At 44.8% G+C, this 24,007-nt stretch overlaps 1 protein-coding gene across 2 annotated transcripts in view; it reads left to right on the top strand.

Annotated features, from left to right (window-relative positions):
* ADGB (androglobin) overlaps positions 1-24,007 on the top strand; it is a 2,161,023-nt gene that overhangs the window by 154,660 nt on the left and 1,982,356 nt on the right. For both annotated transcript variants that reach the window (XM_069606692.1, XM_069606693.1), the window contains exons 4-5: positions 996-1,067; positions 8,180-8,401. In XM_069606692.1, the coding sequence (XP_069462793.1) occupies positions 996-1,067; positions 8,180-8,401 (294 nt within the window). The remainder of the gene's footprint in view (positions 1-995; positions 1,068-8,179; positions 8,402-24,007) is intronic.

Here is a 24,007-nt window from a genome sequence, read left to right as displayed (position 1 = left end):
CATCTTGGATTTCATGTGTGTGTATGGAGGGCCGGGGAGAGTGGTCTGTACATGGAACAAGCTTGTGTGCTCAGTTGGTCTGACAAGTGCTGTATTGGAGAGGCTAGAGTGTTTCTGATGCTGTTTTCTTGTTTCTTAAAGTGTTCGTGGCTGTTTATCAAGTCTGTGGAATTTGCAGTATTCGGGAACAGTCATTTTGTTTGCACTTCAAGGGAGTCACAATTGCCAAGCCAATCACCTCTTTGGGTTTTTGGGGACCTGGAAAGAGGGTATTGTTGTCTCTTCCTTTGGCAAATGGTCTGGAAGAGTTCCTCCTGTCTTGGGGAGAAAGACTGGTGGCATCAGGGTGACAGACCCCTGCCAAGCGACACAGACACAGGGAGAGGAGCACGGGCATCCTCCCCATTTTGCCCAGGGCCTATCAACCACAGACTCGTGTGGCACCCTTCCCTCTCAGCCACTCTACAAGGAGGTACAGAGCCAGACGCGGGACTTTGTCAGAGCACCTTGATGTGCATTTCTACCTGCATCTGGCATGTTACAGATCCACATAAAATGAATCCTTGTAAAGGGAAGTTGTGGCTCTGTGGGGAAGAGGAATATTGAGTGCATTAAGACCAGGTTTTTTTTACACGGTACTGTAGTTGAACCTAAAGTAATTATTGTGAAAGGGGACACAATAAAGACTGTGTGAATCAGTGGGTGGTAATGATGCCCCTGGGCTGTTTGTGCGCTATACAAATGTAATAAATAAATACATAAAATGACGTACAACAGATCTCTTTATGATCTTTAGTTACTGGCAAGTTGAACTTTTCACAGAGCAACGCATATTTACATTTGTAGGAGAGGCGGCTAAATTGATACATGAAGAGATTTTATTTATTGACCTGTAATTTTGGAAAATGCTGTCTGTCTTGTGTCGCTGATGGCTATAGTGTAATATTTGGATTAATGGTGTAGCATTCATATCTTTGTTACGGTTTGTTTTTCAGCCCCCCGTGATAGTGAAGGATGATTCCTCGTTCGATCTTTTGTCAGCAAACGAGCATTTGGTTGACAGCGAGGTGAGTAAAAGGTGATATTGCAGCAGGGCTGCGCTGTTCTAAACTTCCATCTGCACACCACGTGATCACAGCAAACTAACAGCATTTGATTGCAATAGAAGATGGTTATCCTCTTGCTACTTGAAGCAAATACCAGAAGCAAACCTGACCACTTGCTATAGTAAGTAGATCGAGTCCATGCAACTAGAAGCCAGTGACCAGACAATCCAGTTCTCTGTATTGCATTGCAGAGTAAAATCACCCGCTTCTAAATGCTTATCAAAAAATGTAAAATATGCCCCAAGATTTTTCCAAATAAGAACAAGTACAACCTTTTAGCAATATTTTATAATCTCTTGGAATTCAGACTCCCTATATCATATAGTGCATTACTTTAATTTCCAATTGCAAATAAAACATTTGATTGGATGTGCTCACCATGAGTCGGCTGGATTAATGGGGTCTGTCATCCTTTCATCTATTTGTGTTCTTAAGTATACTTGATGCAATCTTCCCCTGATGGCGTATAAACCACCTTTGAAAAAGCTGGATCTATGGTTCGGTCTGAGCCGATGGGCCACCTGTTTGAAGCCATGCATTACTCTGATCTGATGTCTCTCTCTCGGAAGGTAGATTTCATTGCCCTCACATCGTGCAGAGGGACTCTAAACGGAGGGCCCTGTGCGCTCAGGAGCCTTTTGTGAAAGGAGAGTCGAGGTAGTGCTGACCCTTGCGTCATCCCTTAAATGCTTTCCCATTTTCACATCAACCAGAGCATCTCTATGCCAGTGTTCTTCCCGGCTACGGCGAGTACCTCGGATAGGGCGCTACAAGGCTAAGACGCCAAGAAAGCTCTAATGTTTTATCTGGACAGGACGACATCTTTCAGAGTCTCTCCGATCAGAACAAGGATGGTGCCATATCAAAGCAGGGAATCTTCCAATGCATTTTGAACCTAACAAGGTCTGCTATTTAAAGGCTAATCACCCATTGCCCGGGAGGCAACACACTCCACCAGGGGCAAAGAGGAGGCATATGCCTTGTTCACCAACACCCCCTCCTCCGGCGTAATGCGCATACCTTCAGCCTTCACTCCTACTTGGACTTGATAGCAAAGATGCACAGGTCAGCCAGACAGTGCTAAGAAACCTATTTCTCTCAGAGGCCTTCCACCCTGGATCCCAGGCACGGAGGCACATGTTGGTTTTTCTTTGCCTTTACCATTGTGTGCTCCTTTATCCTTGCCTCCAGCATTGTGGGTTCTGTTTGCATCTATGTGCATTGATTGGTTGGAATTCTTTATTCTAAGTATGCCCAATGCTGGGGAGGGTTTAGTTGCTTACTGATCCCTAGTATTGGTGTTACAGCAGCCCAGCCTCCTCCCCTAGGAGACTGGGGTGTATTGTTGTCAACAAAGAACCTGCATCAAGACTCTGAAAGTGAAACTGCATGTAATGATTCATTGGTTATTGATGTTTGGTTATTTATGACGCACCTAATGCCCAGAGGTTTCTAAGCTCGGACCCAGGGACCGAACCTGTGTTGCTTTGTGTCCTCTTGCTTCCAAGGTGAGCTCGTTGCCCCTGAACTATCCCCCCCGAGAGGCTGTAGAATAATCTGTAGAATGTGGGTTGGGAGCACTGGTGGTGTCTCAATGAGCTGGATGCGCATGAGCTCCTAAAGGAGCAAGACCCTGCTAATGACATGGGATGGGGCTTTCAAGGGTTCACATCCTGCTCTGGGGGGTTGGGGGAGGATGTTCTGAAGTAAGTGACTCTATAAAAGACACCAATACTGGGGACATACACTTATAGGTAAATAACTAAACGGTCCATTGGCGATAACACAGGCCAACATTATGCTGGTTAGAAGATCATTTATCACACTAAAGAAGCAAATTAGGCTTAGCAGAAACGTCCATAAATGTAGATCCACTGGACCAGTCAGCAGCCTTCATAAAAAAAACTTCAGTTTGGCTCTAACCAGCAAGGACTTGGAGGCCATGGCACCAAGGGCCACATCGTCACCATAACGTGACACATCTATTCCAGCCTGCTCCATCACCCAGTGTACCCTGCAGATGAGTCTGGGTGAAAACACAGGACTGGAGGGAAGCAAAGTGAGCAGTAGATGCGAAGCTCCATTGTACCTGGTACTGACAGTGACATGCTCTGTCATGGCACACGCCAGGAATAATCTGGAACAGCTGGATAAGCCACCCTAGAAATAGGGAAAGTCACTACATCCAGTGAAATAATTCTCTATCTCCACATTCAGTGTTTCAACATCAGACACCCATTTGAAGTACATATGGCATAACAGCATAGCTAGATTTCTTAAAATTGCCTTCAGGCTCTGGCCAGGAACCTAACAGCCTCTGCACGTCACTTTCAGAACGACAGCTTGAGAAGACTGGCAGCTTAAGGAAGCCTACACCCAAGCCTTGACAGTTATGACCCACGCCCAAAAAATGGAATGTAATGTGGCAATCCTTCACCCCAAGCTGAAAGTTCCGTCTATGCTGGGAATTGATTCCATCAAATTATCCTCCAGTGCAGTTTGAAGTTGCAGAACAAAGGAGAGCCCTGTTTTCAACTCCATCAGAGAACACTCCAGGTCCAGACCAGGTTGCTTTGGATTTATGCAAGAATAACTATCTGATTTGGGTACCTGGATTTACAAACATGTTTAATGCTGTAACCACCAACAATGAAATCCCTTCAAGTTGGAATAAGTAGCTGATAATACCCCTCTTCAAAAAAAGGCTGTAGATTGGACCCAAGATGCAATCGGCCTATCTCATTAATTGATTACACAGCTAAATGAGTAGGCAGGGTGGTGTATAACCAAATAATTGGCAAACCTCACTGCATAACAATCTCGCCGCTAGAGACTGGATAGTGCAGTAGAGGTTACTTTGCCATTCTGTGTCTGGCGGAGTCAGGCAAGGGTGTGTTCTGGCGCCATTACTATTCAATCTTTGTCAACTCACTCTCGCAAGAGCTAAACGAATCAACAAAGGATACATCTAGAATGGCGGGCAAAAAGGCATGTGCCCTTTCCCATGCCAATGGTGCTCTTCTATTGGCTTGCACCCTGAAAGCCCTTCAGAAACTCACTAATGGTTATATCAGATACATGGGCTTGAGGGCTCTGTCCCTGAATGCGGACAAATTCAAGCTTGTGTGTTGGTAATTCCTGTTGCACTCGGCCCTGCGTTTTTGCATCTGGGCGGAAACTAGAGTGGGTTCTCAAATTCACATATCTTGGAATAGTGTTTAATAGCACATTGAACTGGCATGATCAAATTACTAGCTCAGTGTCTAAACTCGCCCAGGCTAATGGCGCTAATATTAACTTCGGCAGGGTTCTGGAGGCTTAACGTTTGACTCTGTCCTTCCCATCTACCAGGCCAGATTGATTGCAACCAGTGTGTACGGGGCTGAGGTTTGGGGGTTTTCTCCCGTACCCCCAATACAGAAAAAGAAAATCAATTCCTACGTCATCTTTTCTGAGTTGCAACAAGTGGCCCAACATACATGTTGCATCAAGGAGCAGGCCTGGATTATCTAAGAGACCTGATTGGACTTAAACCTTTACAATTATGAATTAGAATAGGGTCAAATAGAGAGCCACACTTGACACCTGCAATCATTAATGATCTTTTGGTTTCTGATATAGATATGAAAATTCCTTGGTTACACCAACTGAATAAGGGATTCGATTACGTTTGCTTTACCCAATTTATTTAGTTCAACCTCAAATATAACAAAAAAAGGATATAACCAAGGTCCGACTCAGCCATATGGGACAGAGAAGGTCCCAGCGGCATAGAGTAGAAACACGGAAGCAGTCAGTTTCCCATTACTTTGCTTACTGTTGTCACAAGGTAAAAGCCAATTATGTACATTGGTTCTCGAGCCCGTGCAAGAGAAGTGTGTTATTTAACCTAAGGGCAAATTGTTTACCGATTCCCTTAGTGCTGAGCTATCAAGTCTATCAATTACCCGATTACTGCCCATATAACAACAACTCTTCGGGCAATCTCACCCATTTTTGATTCTTTTGCATGCTGTCACATAGCCTTGGGGCAAGATTTCAGAACAATCCATGATGCAATAAAATACCCGTGTTCAGTGTCAAACACTCACGATATACTTATTGTTTATTCCATCATTGAAGGTGCACTATTATTGAATGAAGATTGTGTCAAGGAAAACAATTTAGTTTCTGTGATCTTTGTCGAGGTTTCTAGTGTTGTTTTTAATCGGTGTGTATAACTGTTTTTATCGATGTATATTGTATTGTTTCATGATTGTTTCTAACCTTCGAAATGGAGATTGCTGTACTACTTACTACTACATTTGATAAGATGAATAATTCCTCAGCTTGATGCCCTTTACAAGACTGGCATACATTCGATACCATAGCTACCTGTGATAGGGAAAAGCATACACATAATTTAGTTGAAAACAAATGTAGCTTTGCCAATTAGAGTATTAAAACAAGCACTTTCTTTTCTTCTAGCATATGAATACATGCAAAATAAGTAAATATTGAGTTCCATCTTTAATCTCCCAAGTGCAACACTTCACTGATTTGCTATGCAAATTAGGACAAATGTATACACCCTCGGCACTAGTGTTTGGGGATTAATAACTTTCATGTAGCATCTGTGTATATGTTTGCTGCCACTAACTTGCATTTTAAGTCGACAAAGCAATAAGGCTAAGGGATGAGAAGGAAAATGGAAACAAAGGCGGGAGTAGGAATTTGTCTAGGTTTATAAGGTGCGAAATGGAGCTTTAGGTATTTTATTTTTATTCTTATGAATTGTTTTTATTGAATTGTGTTTTCATTTATGAATAATACTCTACAGTCTTAAGATTTTTCATGGAGAGAATTCTTTGAGTAAAGATGAGTGCATGTGGAGGTTGAGTGATCCAATCAGCTCAGGGCTGAAACTAAGGCTTCAAGCCCATGTACCAAGCAAGCGGAGCACTCCTTGCACCATCTAGGTGTCCCTGTCAGGCCTCACACAGTCCCCTTGCCTATCCCTCAACCTTACCTCTTTGACGGCTGTCCTCTTCACCCCCCATGGCTCTTTCTTCCGCCTGCACAATGGATCTGCCCACCCTCGCCGTGGAAATGGAAGAGGGGTCGCCTTGTAGCTATTGCTTCAATTTCCATGGCAACCATGGACACCACGACGGGTGCACTTTCATTTTAAAATATAACCTGCGTCAAGCTGAATAGGCTACCCCACAGCCCATCACGGCGAAGACCCTGTGAAACCAGCCTTACTGTGACAAGTCCACACAGACCCAGAAGAATCCTAACCCACGACTACATACTCAACCCGAGAAGATGGAGTAATGAGGCACAAGTCTCGGTATCCAAAAATCGCTACTGATGGATATAAATCTGTCAGCAAGAAGAAGACAGACAGCTGAATCGGCCGGTAATAGCACCGGGGCCAGCTTTAAGGCGCCATCAAATAACTGGGGCTGGGCTGTTACCGGCTGATCCAGGCCGCCACTTCAGGTATTACTCTGGTGAATTATTATCCCAATGCTCATCAGTTCCGCAGCTTGTTATTTAAAGGCTTTAAGCATATCCGATTTCAGCCAGAATTACCACAGTGTTGCAATTGGATGCTAAAATACATCGTGGAAAGTGTATCTTTTGCCAAAAAACAGATCCGGCACACCTCGTTGCGATGGCTGTTTCACTGCCTTTTTTGGCAGGGATTTTTTTTATGGGCAATCAGCTGCCTATACCTCGATCCCACACTCCCACTACCCCAAAAATCATTATTTTATATTCCTTTACCCATCACCCTAATAAAATGCAGCAAAAAATGCAGTGAAGTGGCACTTCGCCAAATGCGGTGAAACGGCTGCGACGAGGTGGGCGGATACCAAAAAAGCCTGATACGAATCAGAAACCATGCAATCTAAAAATATCCCCTAACTTTGGGTATACATTTTACTCAATGTATATATTATTTCCATTTTTTATCATAATCCCATTCATAAAACATTGTTGCAGCTGCAAATACATTAACAATTGGAAAGCTGATAATTGCTGTTGCAAATTAGGCCTTATTCTCAAATGGCATTTGGAACCTATGGCAATGGAAATACGTTAATAGCTAATTAATTGACAGGACAGTGGTGTACATCTAGTAATGCCCACTTTGCATTTGCAAAATCAGCGTGTCTGGAGGCGTGTCACTAAAAGTCACTTGTTCCCTTCGCAACTTGCCCCTGTTCCAACTGGTTGTAAATCAGATTTGGGGCCTGAGCGAATTCCCGAAAGCAAATGTCACTTTATAAAAAGATGTTTTCCTGAAAGTGGTTTACTGCTCCCACAGTTTGACACCACTTTCAGGTAGGATTCTTTGGGACATGTCCTTGGTGTGCAGTTTGCAGCTGGTGGCAGCGCAATTGGGGATTGCTGCAATTTGCACGTACAAATGTTCTTCTATGTAAACTACATTAAAAGTCTGACGATAACACTGGCTGCACTTCACCAAATCACCCAGCAACCTCCGCTTACCGTTTCCACCACCCAATATCCCGGGCGGCTGCGGAACGGTAAGTTTCCATTCCTGTGGAGTAGAACTCTGAGGGAATGTGAACACCGACCCACCATTAGTAACGATGCCAGTGTTTGAGTGGTTTATCTGGCGGTAGGGGCCTGAACCACCGGCAGGTCGGTATTTCACTGCCCCTTCCTTCATACTCGGAATATGTTGGTCCGGAATAGGTGCCGGTAACCATTGTCACCGGCACCTTATTTCCGGGCCGGCGTGCTCATAATGAGGGCAAATATTTTAAGTAACACCTGCTGCTGGTACAAGCCCCTGACTTGATTGGAAAAAAAAAGTCCACAGGAACCAAATGCCTGCACTGAAATTCAATTAGTTGTATTTGTTATTCGTTTGTTACTTGGGCTTTTTGTTCACAGTAGTATTCTTTTTTCCTTTTTGTACTCCACACATCAATTATTGTCCGTCCAAATAGGTTTTAAATATTATTTTTTTGTACTCTGTTAATTACAACTTTTCAGCTGAAAAGCAACTTTTGCTTGATTTAATTACACCTCCAATAACCTGTCTTTTCTCTCAGTTGATGCGATGGATAATCAGTGAAATAAATGCACTCTGGAGGATTTCCACGTCGAGTGCATCGCCGGCTGATGAACCCAGCGCAACCGATGCTTCGCAGGCTGCACCCTCGGCCCTGCCATGGAAGCCATGGGAACATATTTACGCTCTCTGCAAGGCTGTTAAGGGGCATGTACCCCTGTACAATAGCTACGGGAAGTATGTGGTGAAGCTGTTCTGGATGGTAAGTGATGTATTAATTATTATTACCTAGATGACGTGGTACTCATAGCACTGGTTGTGTCCGTTGTGATGAAATGAATGATGTATGGTATCCCCAACATCTCGCAGTGAATGCTGAATTGTTTTGTCATTTTGCTGCACTTTTGGGGTTTTATTGGTGAGTCTATCTGTTATATTTAATGAAAGATTGTTTAAAAAGTGTTAAATTATATATAGCCTTATAGACGGAGAGAGGGGTCATTATCATGGAATAATGACCCTTCATCCGACGTATGGCCTTTAGGCGAAACCGAGGGCCATAAATTGGTAAATGGTCATTATTCCAAGTGATAATGACTCCAGACTATTCACACATAGCGGTAATACCAATACAAGTTTTGGAGTTTTCGTGCGGAATTAAACAGTGAGTAAAGTAAATAGACAAACTGAGGTAGTAAATTGTTTTTATTTTGTATAATATTGTCTTAATAAGGTAAGCATTTAAATTGCAAACTTGGTTATATTGGAGTGAGTTTACATTAGTATGCATTAGGAGCCGTGTAAAAATTAACAATTTTTCTTTGAGAAAATAGGATGTTGCAGCAAGGAGGAAGTGTCTTTTTGAGAAAAAAATAACTCCTGCCTGCAAATTGCATTGTTGTTTCCCTGTTTGCTTTTGAAATCCGAATGTTCAGAACACAGTCAATAACTTTCTGATTGGCTGAGAAGAGGTCAATAACGATGTACACGTGCTAATAATATTTAAAGCACGGAAAGGTAGTTAACAGGAGAAATTTTGCTGGTCTTGGCAATACCTGTGAGCCTGACTGAGACAAGAGCCAGACGAGACCATCCAAGATCATCCAGCCGGTGTGCCAACATCTACAGTGGACAGATAGAGAGTGCGCGCGCACACACACACACACACACACCCACCCCCCCCACTCCCCCTCCCCCCTGATACTTAGGCATATGATGTCATACACTACGCCTTCCGGCAAAGGGCCTCGGCTAAGGGTCCTGTTTGCCCCTGTTCGCCTCGGGGCCCAAGGGGCCAATCCACTGAGACACTCTCCTATGATCTTTACTCTACAAGTGAGTACCATAGCCTTGATTTGGGGACATTGTGAATTGTATTGAGACACCCTATCCCGCTAAGGCACATGCCTCCCTTTGTCTCAAGGCTATCGTTCACGGCCTATCTCTAAACATACATTTGCGAGTTACCTAGCTACCGCGTATGAACCAGTCTACCACTCATTTTCATGCTAGTATACACGTATACCTCAGTATACTGTTAGTCATTGCCATTAGATCAGTCCATCTACTCAATACTAACAGCATTATGTCCATTGTACATAAACTTAATTCTCCCAATTACGAACTAGCCTAGTCGCCTAACTGTGTGATTAGCTCATGTTGTACTAGCCTATTTAGCCTTCTGCATCGCCTAGCCTATGCTGGACTAGCTTGTGTTGAACTGTATTGAACTTGTTGCACTAGCCTAGTTAGCTCTCCACTCGCCTAGCCTATGCTGGACTAGCTTGTTTTGACCTGTATCTGCCCTGCCCTTGTTACATCAGCCTGTTTAGCTCTCCACTCGACTAGCCTATGCTGGACTAGCTTGTTTTGAACTGTATGTGCCCTGCCCATGTTGCACCAGGCTGTTTAGCTCTCCACTTGCCTAACCTATGCTGGACTAGCTTGTTTTGAATTGTATGCAACATGCCTGTGCAGAACTAGCCTGTTTAGCTCTTCACATGGCTAGCCCATGCTGGACTAGCCTCTTTCCTGACTTGCATACACCCTACCTAGAGCAGACCAGTTTACTCTGAGTTACAAATGCCCTACCTACGCCGTCCCCACAGACTTCAACTTATAAGAGTATTGAAGCATAAGAGACCTACCTACCGGTCAGCTTCTGCCCAGACTGCACTATCCTTCCATCTTCTCTCCTTACCTATGCATAATTATGTGCCCCAGAAAGACCCAACAAACTTTCTGTTGTATCTCACCTTACCACTAATCGATTTAATCATGTCCCTCTCTAATCAAGTACCATGCCCTACCTCGGACAGAAATACCAGACTCCGAGCCAGATTACTACACCTTTATGAGCCCAAAGTTCACAGTCACAAGTTCCTTAACGCACAATACAAAACAACTCTATTTCACCCTGAGCCACTCCCCACACTAACCAAATCCCGCGATAACACTAACCAACCTAAATTCATTCCTATAAAACTCCAGAATATGCTTAACTCCACTACGGTATCTGGAGCTCTGATCAATGCCAGATCTATAGTGGCTCATGCCACAGAAATATCTGACATCCTATCCTCCTATGACCTGGCAGTCACGGAATCCTGGCTGCACGAAGCAGCAGGACCAGCGCTGTCCTTAGCTATTCCAGAGAGCTAACAACTAATTAGAATGGACAGACCCATCGGCAGAGGAGGCGGTCTTGCTATCATAGCGAAAACCAACCTTGCTCTAAGACTCCTAACTGAACCCCCTCTTAAATCTTGTGAACTACTCACCACCAAACTACCCATCCCCGTACCCTAACAATCTATTTAATATATAGGCCACCTAGCCTATCAGCACTTTCGAGGAGGATCTATTTAGCCGTTTAGCTAATAACACCAAAGACCCCTCGCAACTCCGATTACTAGGAGATCTCAATTTAGGATTTAATGACCTGGAGGACAAACCAGCCCAATCTATAGCGACCATGCTAGCTGAACATGGCCTAACACAAAAAGTCCTTAATCCAACTCATGACAAAGGAAGGACCCTTGATTGGGTTGCTACTTTGAACTGTGATACTACTATAACTAAAATTACTCCTCAACAATGGACAGACCACCACCTAATTGACTTCTCCTTAACCCTAGATAAACAGATTACTAAAGACAAAGTTATGGCACCTCCCGTCCCTACCAGATCTAAAAAAAATATCACACCCGACAACCTCCTGCCACTCCTCCTCCCTACTATCAATGCTCTCCCTAATAGCTCGGATCCTGAACTCCTTGTGGAAAGCTACAACAACGCTATGACTAAAGCCTTAGACAACATTGCACCCCTGAAGCTACGAAAAAGTAAACAACAAGCACACCTCAGTGCATGGTTTACCCCTCACCTAAAAGAACTAGGACTACAAAAAAGGAAATTAGAAGCTCTATGGCGACACACCCCCTCTGACGAAAACAAAATACAACTAAAACACTTTGCTAATAACTACAAAAAAGAAATCTTACTTACTAAAAAAAAAAGCCTCTTCAAAGAAAGAATCTCCAATGCAAGTTCTAACACCAATGAACTATTTGCAATACTAAGGGAATCGGAATCCCCTGTACCTCTCCCTGACAATACACCCAAAGATAAACAATGGTGCACTAGCATCCAAAATGCCCTAGCTAATAAAATAACAACACTTCAAATAAAAATTGCCAAAAAAAAAGCCTCCCTGTCGCCAAACGAGACATCACTTACTAGCCCGACCATAGACAGAGCAGGCCCAGCTCCTTTCAAATTCGCCAAAGTATCCATCAAGGAAACTGAAAGATCATTGCATCCTTGAAGCCTTCTAACTGCAAGGGTGACAACTACCCAGCCCATCTAATCAAGGACTCAGCAAGGGATCTAACCCCTTTAATAACCAAACTGATTAATGCCTCCTTTTCTACCAGCACCATCCCAAATAACAAAAGAGTCATGGGTTTTACCTCTCCTCAAGAAAAAAACTCTAGACGCTTCTATCCCCACTAACTGTAGGCCCATTACCACAGTACCCTTCCTTCTCAAGATAATAGAGTAGCCTACCTACAAATCCAGCATTGTCTTGAAACTACCCAGCTCCTAGGTGACCACCAATCTGGGTTTAGTCCACAGCATGGCACAGAAACAGCCTTAATTGATCTTAAGACACAAATTGACGAGCTCCATGTCAAGGGAAACACTGCCATGCTACTCCTCCTTGACCTGTTGGCGGCCTTTGACTTGGTGGATCACGCAGCCTTATGTGAACACCTAGCATCGGCTGCCCACTTCTCTAGCGAAGCCATAGCCTGGGTCCAGTCATTTCTGGACAATAGAAGAATGAGAGTTCTCTCCACATCGGCATCAGCAGACCCTTTCAAAACAGCATGCAGTGTTCCCCAAGGTTCTTAAATCTCGCCAACGATGTACAACATATTTACCAAGCCTTTATTTGACAAACTGGACAGACTTTGTGTCACCTACACAAATTATGCAGATGACACCCAGATCCTCATTCCCCTTTTGGGCAACTTTGTCTCTGATACGGCCTTGGTAAATTAAATTAATCTCCTCATTCAGGCATGGATGGCAACCCATGGCCTCTGCCTCAATGACGACAAAACAGAAATTCTGCTCCTTGGCTCTGCTGCCATCCCAAAAAAACTTAGCCCCAATTACTCTGCATTCAACATCGATGGTAACATAATTTCAGTAGCCCATGTAGTGAAAACGCTAGGCTTTTACTTTGACTCCACCTTGACACTGAAAAACAGGTAAATTCTCTAGCATCTTCCACCGCCTACACCTGCAAGCTTATTAGGGCATGCCAAGCTTTCCTAACACAAGCTAGCTGCATTATCCTTGCCAATGCCCTAATACTCTCTAAACTCGACTACTGCAATGCCTTGTACTTGGGAGCTAACAAATGCATCATTGACAAAAAGCAGATATTGCAAAACAATGCGCTTAGAACTGCCCTTAACCTACCTACCAGAGGACAGATATCTAACATGAGAAGAGAACAGTGGCTTAAAATTAGCAACAGGATCTCACTTAAAACAGCCTTGTTAACCTTCAAGTGACTTATCAATGCATCTCCCCCCTACCCTGTGGAGAAAATAGTGAGAAGAACATCGACCAGCCCCACCAGAGCTGCCAACTCCCACCGCCTACAGATACCCAGATTCAGACTAAAAAAAACAGGCGGCTGCAGCTTCCCGGTTAAGGCAGCCCAGTAATGGAACGCACTTCCACTGGACCTGAGAATAGATCAATCATATTACAGTTTCAGACGCAATATTCTCAAATGGCTACGTTCCAACGACCTCCATGACTATCTTTGCAATAGCTAGCCTCTGATTCCCTTCCTGACTCTTGCCACCTAGTATCGTATGTACATATGTATATTCCTCACCTTTTTTTATTCAAATATGTATATGTGATGTTTTCATGTACCCTTCCTTTATTTTTGAAGTATCCATGTATTCTGTACTCTGTTGTGCCCAGTTACCTACGGGTCCGGTGCGCCATACAAATTAATAAACAAACACGTGGAAGCAAATACATTGAAGATTTCTGTGCACGCTGACACAGACACAATCCTCGCATGTGAGCTGTTTTGTGCCTGGTTGCATGCCGCTGACTCACAACACTAGTAATCATGGTCTGCTCTGTAATCTACTATTATCTGTGTTAGCTCCAGAGAACAGAACACTGATGAGCTGAAAGCATATTTGAGTGGGAGGAATCCATGGCTAACGAATGTGATGGCTGCCCTGCCTGGATCTATGGCCATTCAGCCACATTCATTGGCCATTGGCCATTCAGCCCAATTCAGCCACATGCTGTACCCACATTTAAACCTGCAATGAGGAAGATGTGGATGGCCAGGCTGATATTCCATAAAAGAAACAGACCCATCTACAAAGAGATCCATGTAACTACATTTGTCAGGCAACGACATACATAAAATCTCATCACTGAAGAACAAGGGGGAGAAGATGATTATGAAGCAGCTGCTGTTGTACTCCACACGTATTTTCAGTTGCAGGTGAAAGTAAATAATGTGACAAGAAACCTAACCATGTCAAGAGGAGATGAGAACCCATCACAGCCTGGAGTGAGAGGCCTACAAAGGCGGAATCCAGAGCTATCCCTACCCCAATGGGGGCTGGTGGCATTTCAGAGGGCCCGATTTCCTGTCCCCATCACAGCAGTCTGAGTGTGGAGTACCAATTTGCATCTACCCAGGCCAAATTCTTTTTTGTTGCACAATTGCCAGAGAAGATGCACCCATGTGAGAAAGACACCTGCAGGATAGCACCACATCAGGGAGAGAGAGCCAGCAGGAAGAGTACTGGAGTGCCTATGGATCCACGCGATCAGCGTACAAACACTGCCAGGCGAGAGAGAATGAACAAATGAGGAGCCAGTACGTCAGTGCACCGAACCCCAGCCCCGGCATGCACAGTAGCAAAACTGATGCAGTCACCCTAGGCCACAAGGGACTTAAAACAAAGGTACAACAACTTTCACAAACCAGTGTTACGTTAAGGGAAACTGAGACATAGCCCCCTAACATGAACTTGTACGCAATACATCACAGGACACTGTTGTTGCAGCCCGGCACCCACACACGGAGAAAAGGGACTGGGCCTAACCGGCTCTTTGAAACCTTCTGTAATGCTGAATCCTCCCGGGCGGGGAAGAAAGGAACCAATTGGCCACGGCCAGGTGACCAACCAGAGGTGGGGGAGACTGTTAGAATGGATTTGTAAACTCTGTCCAGGTGGACAGATGTTTAGAAGGCCACCCTTGTTAGATGAACAGGGGGCACTTCTGGGAAGATAGCCAGACCAATTCATGGTAGCTTGGAGAGCAGCCAAGGCTAAATCTCAGGATGAGTGAGGGTGTTCAGGGGTCTCCAATGAGCACACGCAGTGAAACAGTAAGAATTACAATTAGAATATAGTATACAGAAATATAGGCCCAATAACAACACAATGGCCAAATTACAAGTTTGCCGGTATCCCGCTGGTAATTCCGTCGGGATACCAGAAAATGGTAATACAGTTACCGGCACTTGTCTGCCAGTATTACTGGCAGATTACAAGTGCCGGTTTAAACGTCCCATATGATGCCATGGGGGATTTTACTTGTATTACCGGCAATGGTTTTACGGTGCCGGTAATGCTGGCAGTTTTTTGCCAGTAGGGGTCAGATTTACATCGAGTTGTTAGCTGGAGGTAAATCCTCCATCCTCACCGGCAAAGTTATAGTTTGCCGGTCCAGTAAAAGTGCTGGTAAACGTTATTACTGGCACTTTTGCTGTGTACCAGTGTGAGAAACCTGAAGGTGTCTCCCTGTCTAAACTTTGAGGATTTGTCATCCAGGTGGCCAGGACACAGCCATCGCTATTGGATCCAGTTGGGAGAAGCACCTGTTTGGGGAGTCCTCGGGGAGTGGGGGTGGGACACCGATGGGTGAGACGCAGCATTCCCCTTCCTTTGACAACTTTTCCCTATCCTATCACCTAGGACATTCCAAACCACTGCCCCCCCATTTCTAACTCTAACGCTTCGCACAACACAAAGGACAATGGACTAACACCAAAGCCGTTTACCTGACATGTCCCAATAGAAGGGTCAGGCAAAGTCAGGCAATTGATCTGAATCACACACACCTGACGGCCCTTTCCTTTCCCCACAGGGATAAAAGGTGGAGCAAGCGAGCACAGTACGGGCAAGGCGAGTACAACAGACAGCACAACGAGATAGTTACGACGCGATTACGACACGGCAGTTCAAAAGAAAGAGAAAGGGGGCAGGAATCGAGAGTGTCCTCATTGAAAGAGGTGTTCTCCGCTCAGCTAATTATTCCATCTGGCCAACAAAATCTATTCTTCAAGACTCAAGTCTTACTAGATACCCTTCCTCTCTATCATTATAACCTACAACCTTGGGTCCGGATAATTATCAGAGTTCGACTGGTTTTCTCTTTCATTAGACCCACTGCCTTGAATCCCCCTCACCCTGAACCCTTTCTTTTTCAGGATCTTCAGTTTTCATCAGTGGGTGGGGTCCTCGAAGATACAAACTAGTTTATCCCGGTCCACTCCTTCTGCAGACTCGGAGACAGAGGACTCGAAGATTTTGAAACCTTGTCTGAAGGGATTGAGAAATGTTTCTTCTCGGATTCAGACACCTCAGGGGAAACCTTCACACCTTCTGAAGAAATGGCTGATCTAACCAATATCATTGCCCAACTAGCGGCCCACCAGATACAGGCCGAAAAGAGATTCTAACAGAATTTAACCAAGCTAATTGAGTTTCAGGCAAGACCTTCCCTACCCCAGGGCGTACTTCAACCCTATCTTGAAGGTGAAGATTTGGGATTTATTTTTCTGAACTTTTAACGCTTAGCTGACCAATTGGTTTGGGAAGAGAACCTTAAAAGGTGTTACCTGGGACCTCTATTAAAAGGGTAACTCCAACCTTCCTAACAATTACTCAACCTTGCACATGGTGCCTTCTTCCTATCCATCAAGGAAGGCTTACTGAAAAGAGTAGGGCAAACCTGCAATTTTTATCGGCAGACATTACGAGCCATCAGATTAAACCCGGGAGAAGCTCCTTTAGAAATGAGCGAACAATTTAAAAACACTGTAGCCCTATGGACTGGTAATACGACTCTAGATGTACTGACTGAGATAATCACCCTAGAACAATTTACCAACTCCTTACCCCAAAAAGCTGTCCTTCAATTAAATCGGCCTACTCTAGCCATGGCCTTTGAGACAGCGCAAAACCACTCGGACGGATGCGGCTAAACATTTTCACCTAGCCCATCGGTGAGAGGATCGAAAAGATTGTAAACCCATCCATCGACCTCAACCCCAAGGAATAGACAAACCCGGGGGATCATACAAGAGCAAGGAAGGGGTACAGAGAGAAAGAATGGAAATCAGGAAAATTGACTTGAAGCCCAAAGAGGAAAGTAGAAGAGAAGAAGAAAAAGGAAGCAAACAATCCCCTCTGGTCTGTTTTTCCTGTAGCATAATTGGTCATCTAGCAAGACACTGTCCCAAGAACATAAAGGAGGAGCCTATGGAGATAAGCTGTTTGAAGGGAGAAGAATGGGAGGAAGCCAAGGACGAGTTATAAACCTTTAGTATCTTTTTATGTGAAACCCCTGCCGAGTTCATTTATAAAAAGGCTTGGGTAAATGGGAAACGGGTACAGGCCCTCCTCGACTCTGGTAGTAAACAGACCGCTCTACAGGCCAATTTAGTAACCACAAAAGACCTAGATCATGCTGCTCTGGTCCGAGTGATTTGTGTACGTGGAGACAATGAGGTATACCCAAAACTTTCAGTGAGCATTGAAATCCAGGGTGAATCCTGTGAAATACCCTCAACCATCATTCCAGGACTCCATGAGGAAAATATCCTGGGACAAGATTTTCACATCTTTTCTACGCTCTTACAAGAGCCTCACCTCCATTTGGAGATGTTCTACCCCAGAGATCTTGGCAAGAAACCTGCATATCCCCAAATGTCTCTGTATGGGACTGGGAATATCTAGAACCTGCAGAATCCAAAATAATCCCTGACACTCAGTTCATAGGTTATTGCAAAGAGAGTGATACAACCACTATCCCTCGAACTATAAAACTCAATCAGTGGAATATGCGAGAGTGCATGGACATCTCTCATCCCTGTTTTCTGCCCGTCCTACCCATGGACAACCTGACCAAAGAACAGGCATATCCACCTTGCATAGAGGAAGGATAAGTGAGATACCTAAAGGTGTCTTCCTGTCTAAACTTCGAGGATCTGTCATCCAGGTGGCCAGGACACGGCCATCGATATCGGATCCAGTTCCGGGGGGTGGACCAGTGTGGGAGGATCAGCAGCAGACAGCACGGCGAGACAGTTATGGCGTGGCAGTTCAAGAGAAGGAAAAAGGCCGCAGGAATCGAGAGGGTGGCGAGGAGAGAAGTTACCTTGCCCTTTTCGTACCAGGCCCGCAGATCTTCATGGAGGAGAGTCTAAAACCGTGAACAGTAGCACAAGTGTCCTGCAGCAGATGTCAATGGTACATGAGGCAAGCCTATGCTGATAGGCAGGAGCGAGGGAAACTTCTTGACTCCAGAGAAGCAAAAAGCCAAGCAGTTCATCCCAGCCGGTGAGTCGAGGGGAGAACCGATAAGAACCAGGCTGTGATGAGTGAGAATCGCAAAGTGGCAAGTTATGAACCGAAGCTGATGAACTTTGAATGAACTGTTAAACGTGTGAAGGGGAGACCAGCTGCGGAGGGAAAGCAGCACAATGTGGGTGCTAACTCGAGAGATTCTGGTCGAGCCCCATATGAGAGAAACTACAAGTACCAGAAGGCCGTAGGAGGGCTGGCGAAATAGGTCAAAGTGGTCATCCAGAGGGTCAAGCAAAATCCCAGTACAATCGAAAGACTTTGATCTACAAGCAGTTTGAGGAAAAGGGAAGTGAATCCCACAGTGAAAGTGTAAATTGAGAAATCAAAGGAAATTAATCCCTTTAAAGTCAAGAGGCGTCCGAGCCCGACCAACGGAGATCCAGGGGTGAAGCCATCACCCAATCAAAAGACTTTGAGATATTAAGGAAGGAGAAATCCCACAAAAGGCAAGAGGGGTCAAAGCCCGACCAAGGGAGATCCAGGGGGGAAGCCATCACCCAAAGTTGTTTGATAAAGGAATTGTGATATATTTTGGAATACGATTGAGAAAGGTCAGTATCCAGAAGTGGGGGACCCAGGCGTGAAATTGTCACTCCACGTCAAAACTGTGATAAACAATTGAGATGGGTCAGCGCCCAGAAGAGCGGAGACCCAAGGGTGAACCCATCACCCAGCGAACATTGGAACAAACTTACATTTGTTAAAGGAAGTTTTGTTTTGTTGTTTGAACACGTCATATCCTCGAAGGCAAGAGTCTTTCAAGTGAAACCATACTTGGCCATCGATGGTCCTGATAATCGAAAGCTCAAGAGTTAAAAGCTAAACTATCATCCCATGCTAGGAAAGCCAGAGAGTGTGTCCTCAGAGCTGCCATTGAAACTGTCGTCTCGTGCTGGAGAAGCCAGAGACTGTACTGTGCTCCAAGTTTCCATCTTACCCCGTGCTCGAAATGTGGGGAAGGAAGACCCAGGCTACCGCATCCTGACATATTATTTGAGAACATTTCTTTCTTTTCCTGAGAACTATCCCACACCCCTTTGTGTATTAGTTGTGAGGTTTGGCAATAGGTTTCTTAGTATAGGCCTTTTGATTTGACACATCACCACTAGGACTGCTTTGTTTTTCATTTGATGGTTGACGCTTGCTGCCATCTTAGATTTAGGTTTAGATTGGGCATTTTTCCAACCTGCATACAACATTCATTGTTCAATAAACACCCTTGAACTCTGATCACTTGTGTCCGTCTTATTTGTTGTCACCACGAGTTCCTCACACAAGCCAACTTATAATGAAGCCCAATGAAAAATGAAAAGCACTGATAAAACACCCAACGTGCAACACACTACGTAATATATATATATATATATATATATATATATATATATATATATATATATATATATATATATATATACACACACATTCACTGGAGTTAGTGCGAGAAAGTTAACTCCACCAATACCCGCAAAGGAAAAGGGTGAAAAACCTTTATAGCTCCAACAGTTTTCAGAGATGACAACCCTAACTTTATAAGTCCAGCCCTAAGATGAATGGATCCTTGTGATCAATGTTCATTGCACGTAATGTTTTGTGTTCACAAGTACTTCTTAAAGGGCAGGAAAACGTTAGGAGAAGAATTCTAAAGGGGTGAAATGGGTTCCATGAGTCAGGTGAGGATCTGCTATGATAAACAAAGCTTTTCCCGACTTTCGGAGGGCATTAGGCAGCATACACTACCCAAGACAACAGGAAGGCCAGAAATACCCTTCAATGTATAAATGCGCTTGGATGAACAAAGGGCCACCGGTAAGTGAATTCACTACTCACCGCTTTTAGCTCGATTTTTGGTCCAGGCTTGGCACGTCTAGTGGTGGTCATCAGAGGTTAATTTTCCTGCCCTCTGTTCGGCTTCCAGATGCACAGGCGCCGCGGGTGTGGATACTGCTCCGGTATGGGACAGGAGCAGTTGCTCTTGATTCCAATGATGAATGAAGAAAACACAGATGAAGCAGGTCCTAGGACACTGGAAAGAACACAAGAAAACCACCATCAGTGACCTTCACTGTAGCACAGCGACACAACGGTACCCAACTCTCGCGGTATGACCTAGCCTTCTTTCTCGCGGCCCAAAGGTACTGGGATGACAACATTCGGCACTGGGGTGCTTTGTTGGATACACTGTATTCCCCCAAAGTCTTGGGTCAAAACCCAAAACGGCGACGCTCTATCATGGCAACCGATGCCCGAGCTGGACAGCCAACTGGATGGCACAGGGACACCTCCGAACAGGCTCACTTGCAGGGTTACCAGGAGACGTTGTGAGTGATTAGTCCCACCACTCCAAGGGTTCAAAGCACCTTCATAGGTCTTCTGAGATCAGGCGCAAAGCAAGGCTCCACCAAGACAAGAACAATTCGGGTGCCAGACCTCTTCAAGTGCGTCTCAGGATAGTCCTTCATTCGGCTAGGCTGCTCAGGATACTTTGTTCCTTTTTCAGCTCTGTTCTGATCTGTTCCAATCTGTCAGAAAGAATGCAGGACCCCTCCTCTTATCCACAGTCAGGGTAGCGCTCGTACCCAGTTCACCAATTGCAAGATCTGCTCCATGCATGCACACTAGCAATGGTCCCATCAGGGACCACTGGGGTCCTCATGCTATCAGGCATACCAGACACCTGGCACCAGTAGCATGGATTGAGACACGACAGTCCAGCCCACTTCCTTGGTGCTTTGAAGACATCAAGAAGTAGACACAGACAACTGAGTAAAGCTTGGGTTACAAACGTATATTAAAATAAAAAAAGATTGGAAAAAAACCTAACGTGCCTTATGCTAAGGTGGGATTTCCCTATCTAACTGAAACTAATTATAGTCTGTGTCAGGAAGCCCAATGCAAATGTCTGTATGTCCAAATCCAATACTTGCCCTCACATCTATTTGTATATGATGTGTAGGGATGTCTGTATCAAAATGAGAAGTGTTCAAATAAAGGTTCAGAGCTTCTTCCAACTCTAAGTTGAAAAATGGGTTTTCCCTTCCCCAAGTTTCAGGATAGTTCACTTGATCAAAAAGATGGGTTCCGTTCCCCACGCTTTCAAGTTTCTCAATGTTGCAAAACAACACAATTACTTGGGATACTTCCCGGCTTTTCTGGATGAGTTGCCTTTCAACAGCTTCACCAATATCACAAAGTTCAGTTCATTAATTTTAGATCACGTCAGTTTTTCTTGTTCTTCAATCACAAGCTTATACGTGAGCCAAGTGGCTTTTCCTTGAGGTGAGGTTACTCGGTGTAGTTGTCGGACCACATGGTGCACCCATAGTCATGCAATTGATACACCTTACTTGCTTCTTCTTCACAGTCACACTGCCACTGTTTCAGCTTCATACTGGTATTGGATTTATCCTCTTGGAGCTTTCGCAATACTTGTTTGGCCATCATTCACTTGTTATACCTTCAAATATTCTCAGAACTTTTGTCACAGCTTATTCACAATTCATTATAGTCTTATGGCACTTGCCAATCCCTGTTCTCCTCAGTTTGTTTACACAATTCGCAGTTCCTTTGTATCAGGGAATTTTACCAACTGCTTTCAATCCAAATGGTATTCAATCACACTTGCTTTCTTTCGTTTCAGTATTCAAAAAAGGTTTCATTACATTCCAATCAATCACATTGAATAAACTAACATCAAATTCCCAGTTTACTCTCTTGCTGGGAATTTGCACCCTCTTCACGGGCATATTCACAAGTTCAAAGATTTGTTTTCCTGGGCCTTTCTGGGCCTTGTCATTTTCATCTCTCCTTTCATTCAGTTTTCTCAGCAGCTTCAAGTTTTCATACTTATTCACAGTGTTTATTTCAAACGGGACCACCATTCAAATTGCCAAGCAGGTCCCGCACTCACTTGTGAGAGATCTGACCTCTAGCAACCAAGCAGTCCACACTACAGCGTCCCAGAGTCATTCAGACTTCTTTGACTCACGGGTACACTGTCTCCATGTGCTGTCGACGCGTCGGCAGGCTCTTTGTGGCTGTCTCTGCTCCTGGCTTGGCGTGCCTCTCAACCACCTCAGTTATACGGATAAGGAGTCTACCTGACTCTCAGAGGTAGGCAGACCAACTGTGCTACCAGAGACCTTCTGAAGGCTCCCACCACGATCTGCTTCCGCTGCAATGACTCTGCAGCTTGTAGGTGCTTCGGTCCCACGTGTCCCTGGCTTTACCTCCAACTTCTTCTGCAAGCGTTCCACAGGCGATCTCCTTAGCCTCACCTGAGCAGGCCATGTATACCGCTCCCGGATCTCAGGTGTAGGCAATGTTCATTTCCTGCATAACAGTCCTGGTACTCTGCATCCCTCTTCCTCGTCTCAGTACCAGAGTGGTGTTTGTGTATGTCTGAGTTAATAAAGAGTGGATGTATGGCTCTGGGTTTTCTCTTCCTCATCTCAGTACCTGACCGGTGTGTATTGGGAGAGGGTTTTCTGGCAAAATAGTGAAGGGATTGGTAATACCCTACAAAGACCTGGAGGATATTTGACTCCTTATAAAAGTGAAATGGGGATACAGTGCCACTCCCCATGACTCCTCCACCCAGGTGATCCTCCCTCGCATATCCACCCCGAGGGCCAGGATCCGAAAGCGACAACCTTTCCCTGGCCACCTGGGAGGAGGATATATTGGGGAAAGAAGTGAGGGCGCCTTTAGAGTCCTCACAGTGCCTACATACATGACCTAAAAGGCCCCACGAAAGAAGCAGCTTTTGCGGGCAACCACATGCCCAAAGAAGGAAATCTTGGTCCTGGAAGGGCAGGGAGAATGCAAAGGCACAAAATAGCCAAAGGAAGAAACAAAAGACCTTGGAGCATGGCCATGTTAGCCACTAGTCACAGTCAGGAACCCGGCACAGTAAACGTGGTAAGGCTCAGTAAAAGGTTATACAAATAGAAGAAAAAGCTACTGCTGCCACAGTCTGTTCCGAGGCACATTGTACAATCACCAAAGATTCTAGGGCCATAAAACACAAAGGCCCCATTGTGCGGTACTGTTATCATTGCGCAATGATAAAATGTTACCGACAAATGGCAACAAAGTCGAAAGACTAAGAGAAACACAGTTCCTCAGTACTGACAGTCTCAAGGACGTGTCTGTTTCCCCATAACAATGGGCGAAAGCCCAGTGGAGTACAGCAGAAGGCTGTTCTTGTGCTCCACTGTAACAAGTCAGGTTAGAATACAAAAACAAATGCAAAGGTTTTGGGGGTTCATGAACTATAGAGAAAAGATTCCTCCTAGAGAAATATTTTCTAACACTTGCGCACCCCCCCCCCCCAGACCAAGGACAAGGGGAACTGATTCCACCCCTGGATGGGTCTCATGTTTAGGTTGGTTAAACATCCTGGACATCCCATCAGCATTTTAATGTTGGGTACCTGGCCTATGCTCAGTAGTGAAGTCAAAGCATTACAGGCTAATGGACCACATGAACAATTTCGGATTCTGCCACTTCATATTCATTAGCCACTTTAAGGGCCTATGGTCAGTTTGCACAGTGAAATGGGCCCCATAGAGTTAGGGCCTCAGCTTCCGAAGTGCAGACAAATATAATTCCTTTTGAACAGTAGACCACCTGAACTCTCTGTCCTTAAGCTA

The sequence above is a fragment of the Ambystoma mexicanum genome, chromosome 4p (genome assembly GCF_040938575.1).
Source record: "Ambystoma mexicanum isolate Mex_15411 chromosome 4p, UKY_AmexF1_1, whole genome shotgun sequence".
NCBI lineage: Eukaryota > Metazoa > Chordata > Amphibia > Caudata > Ambystomatidae > Ambystoma > Ambystoma mexicanum.
This window is presented reverse-complemented; position numbering and strand designations above follow the sequence as displayed.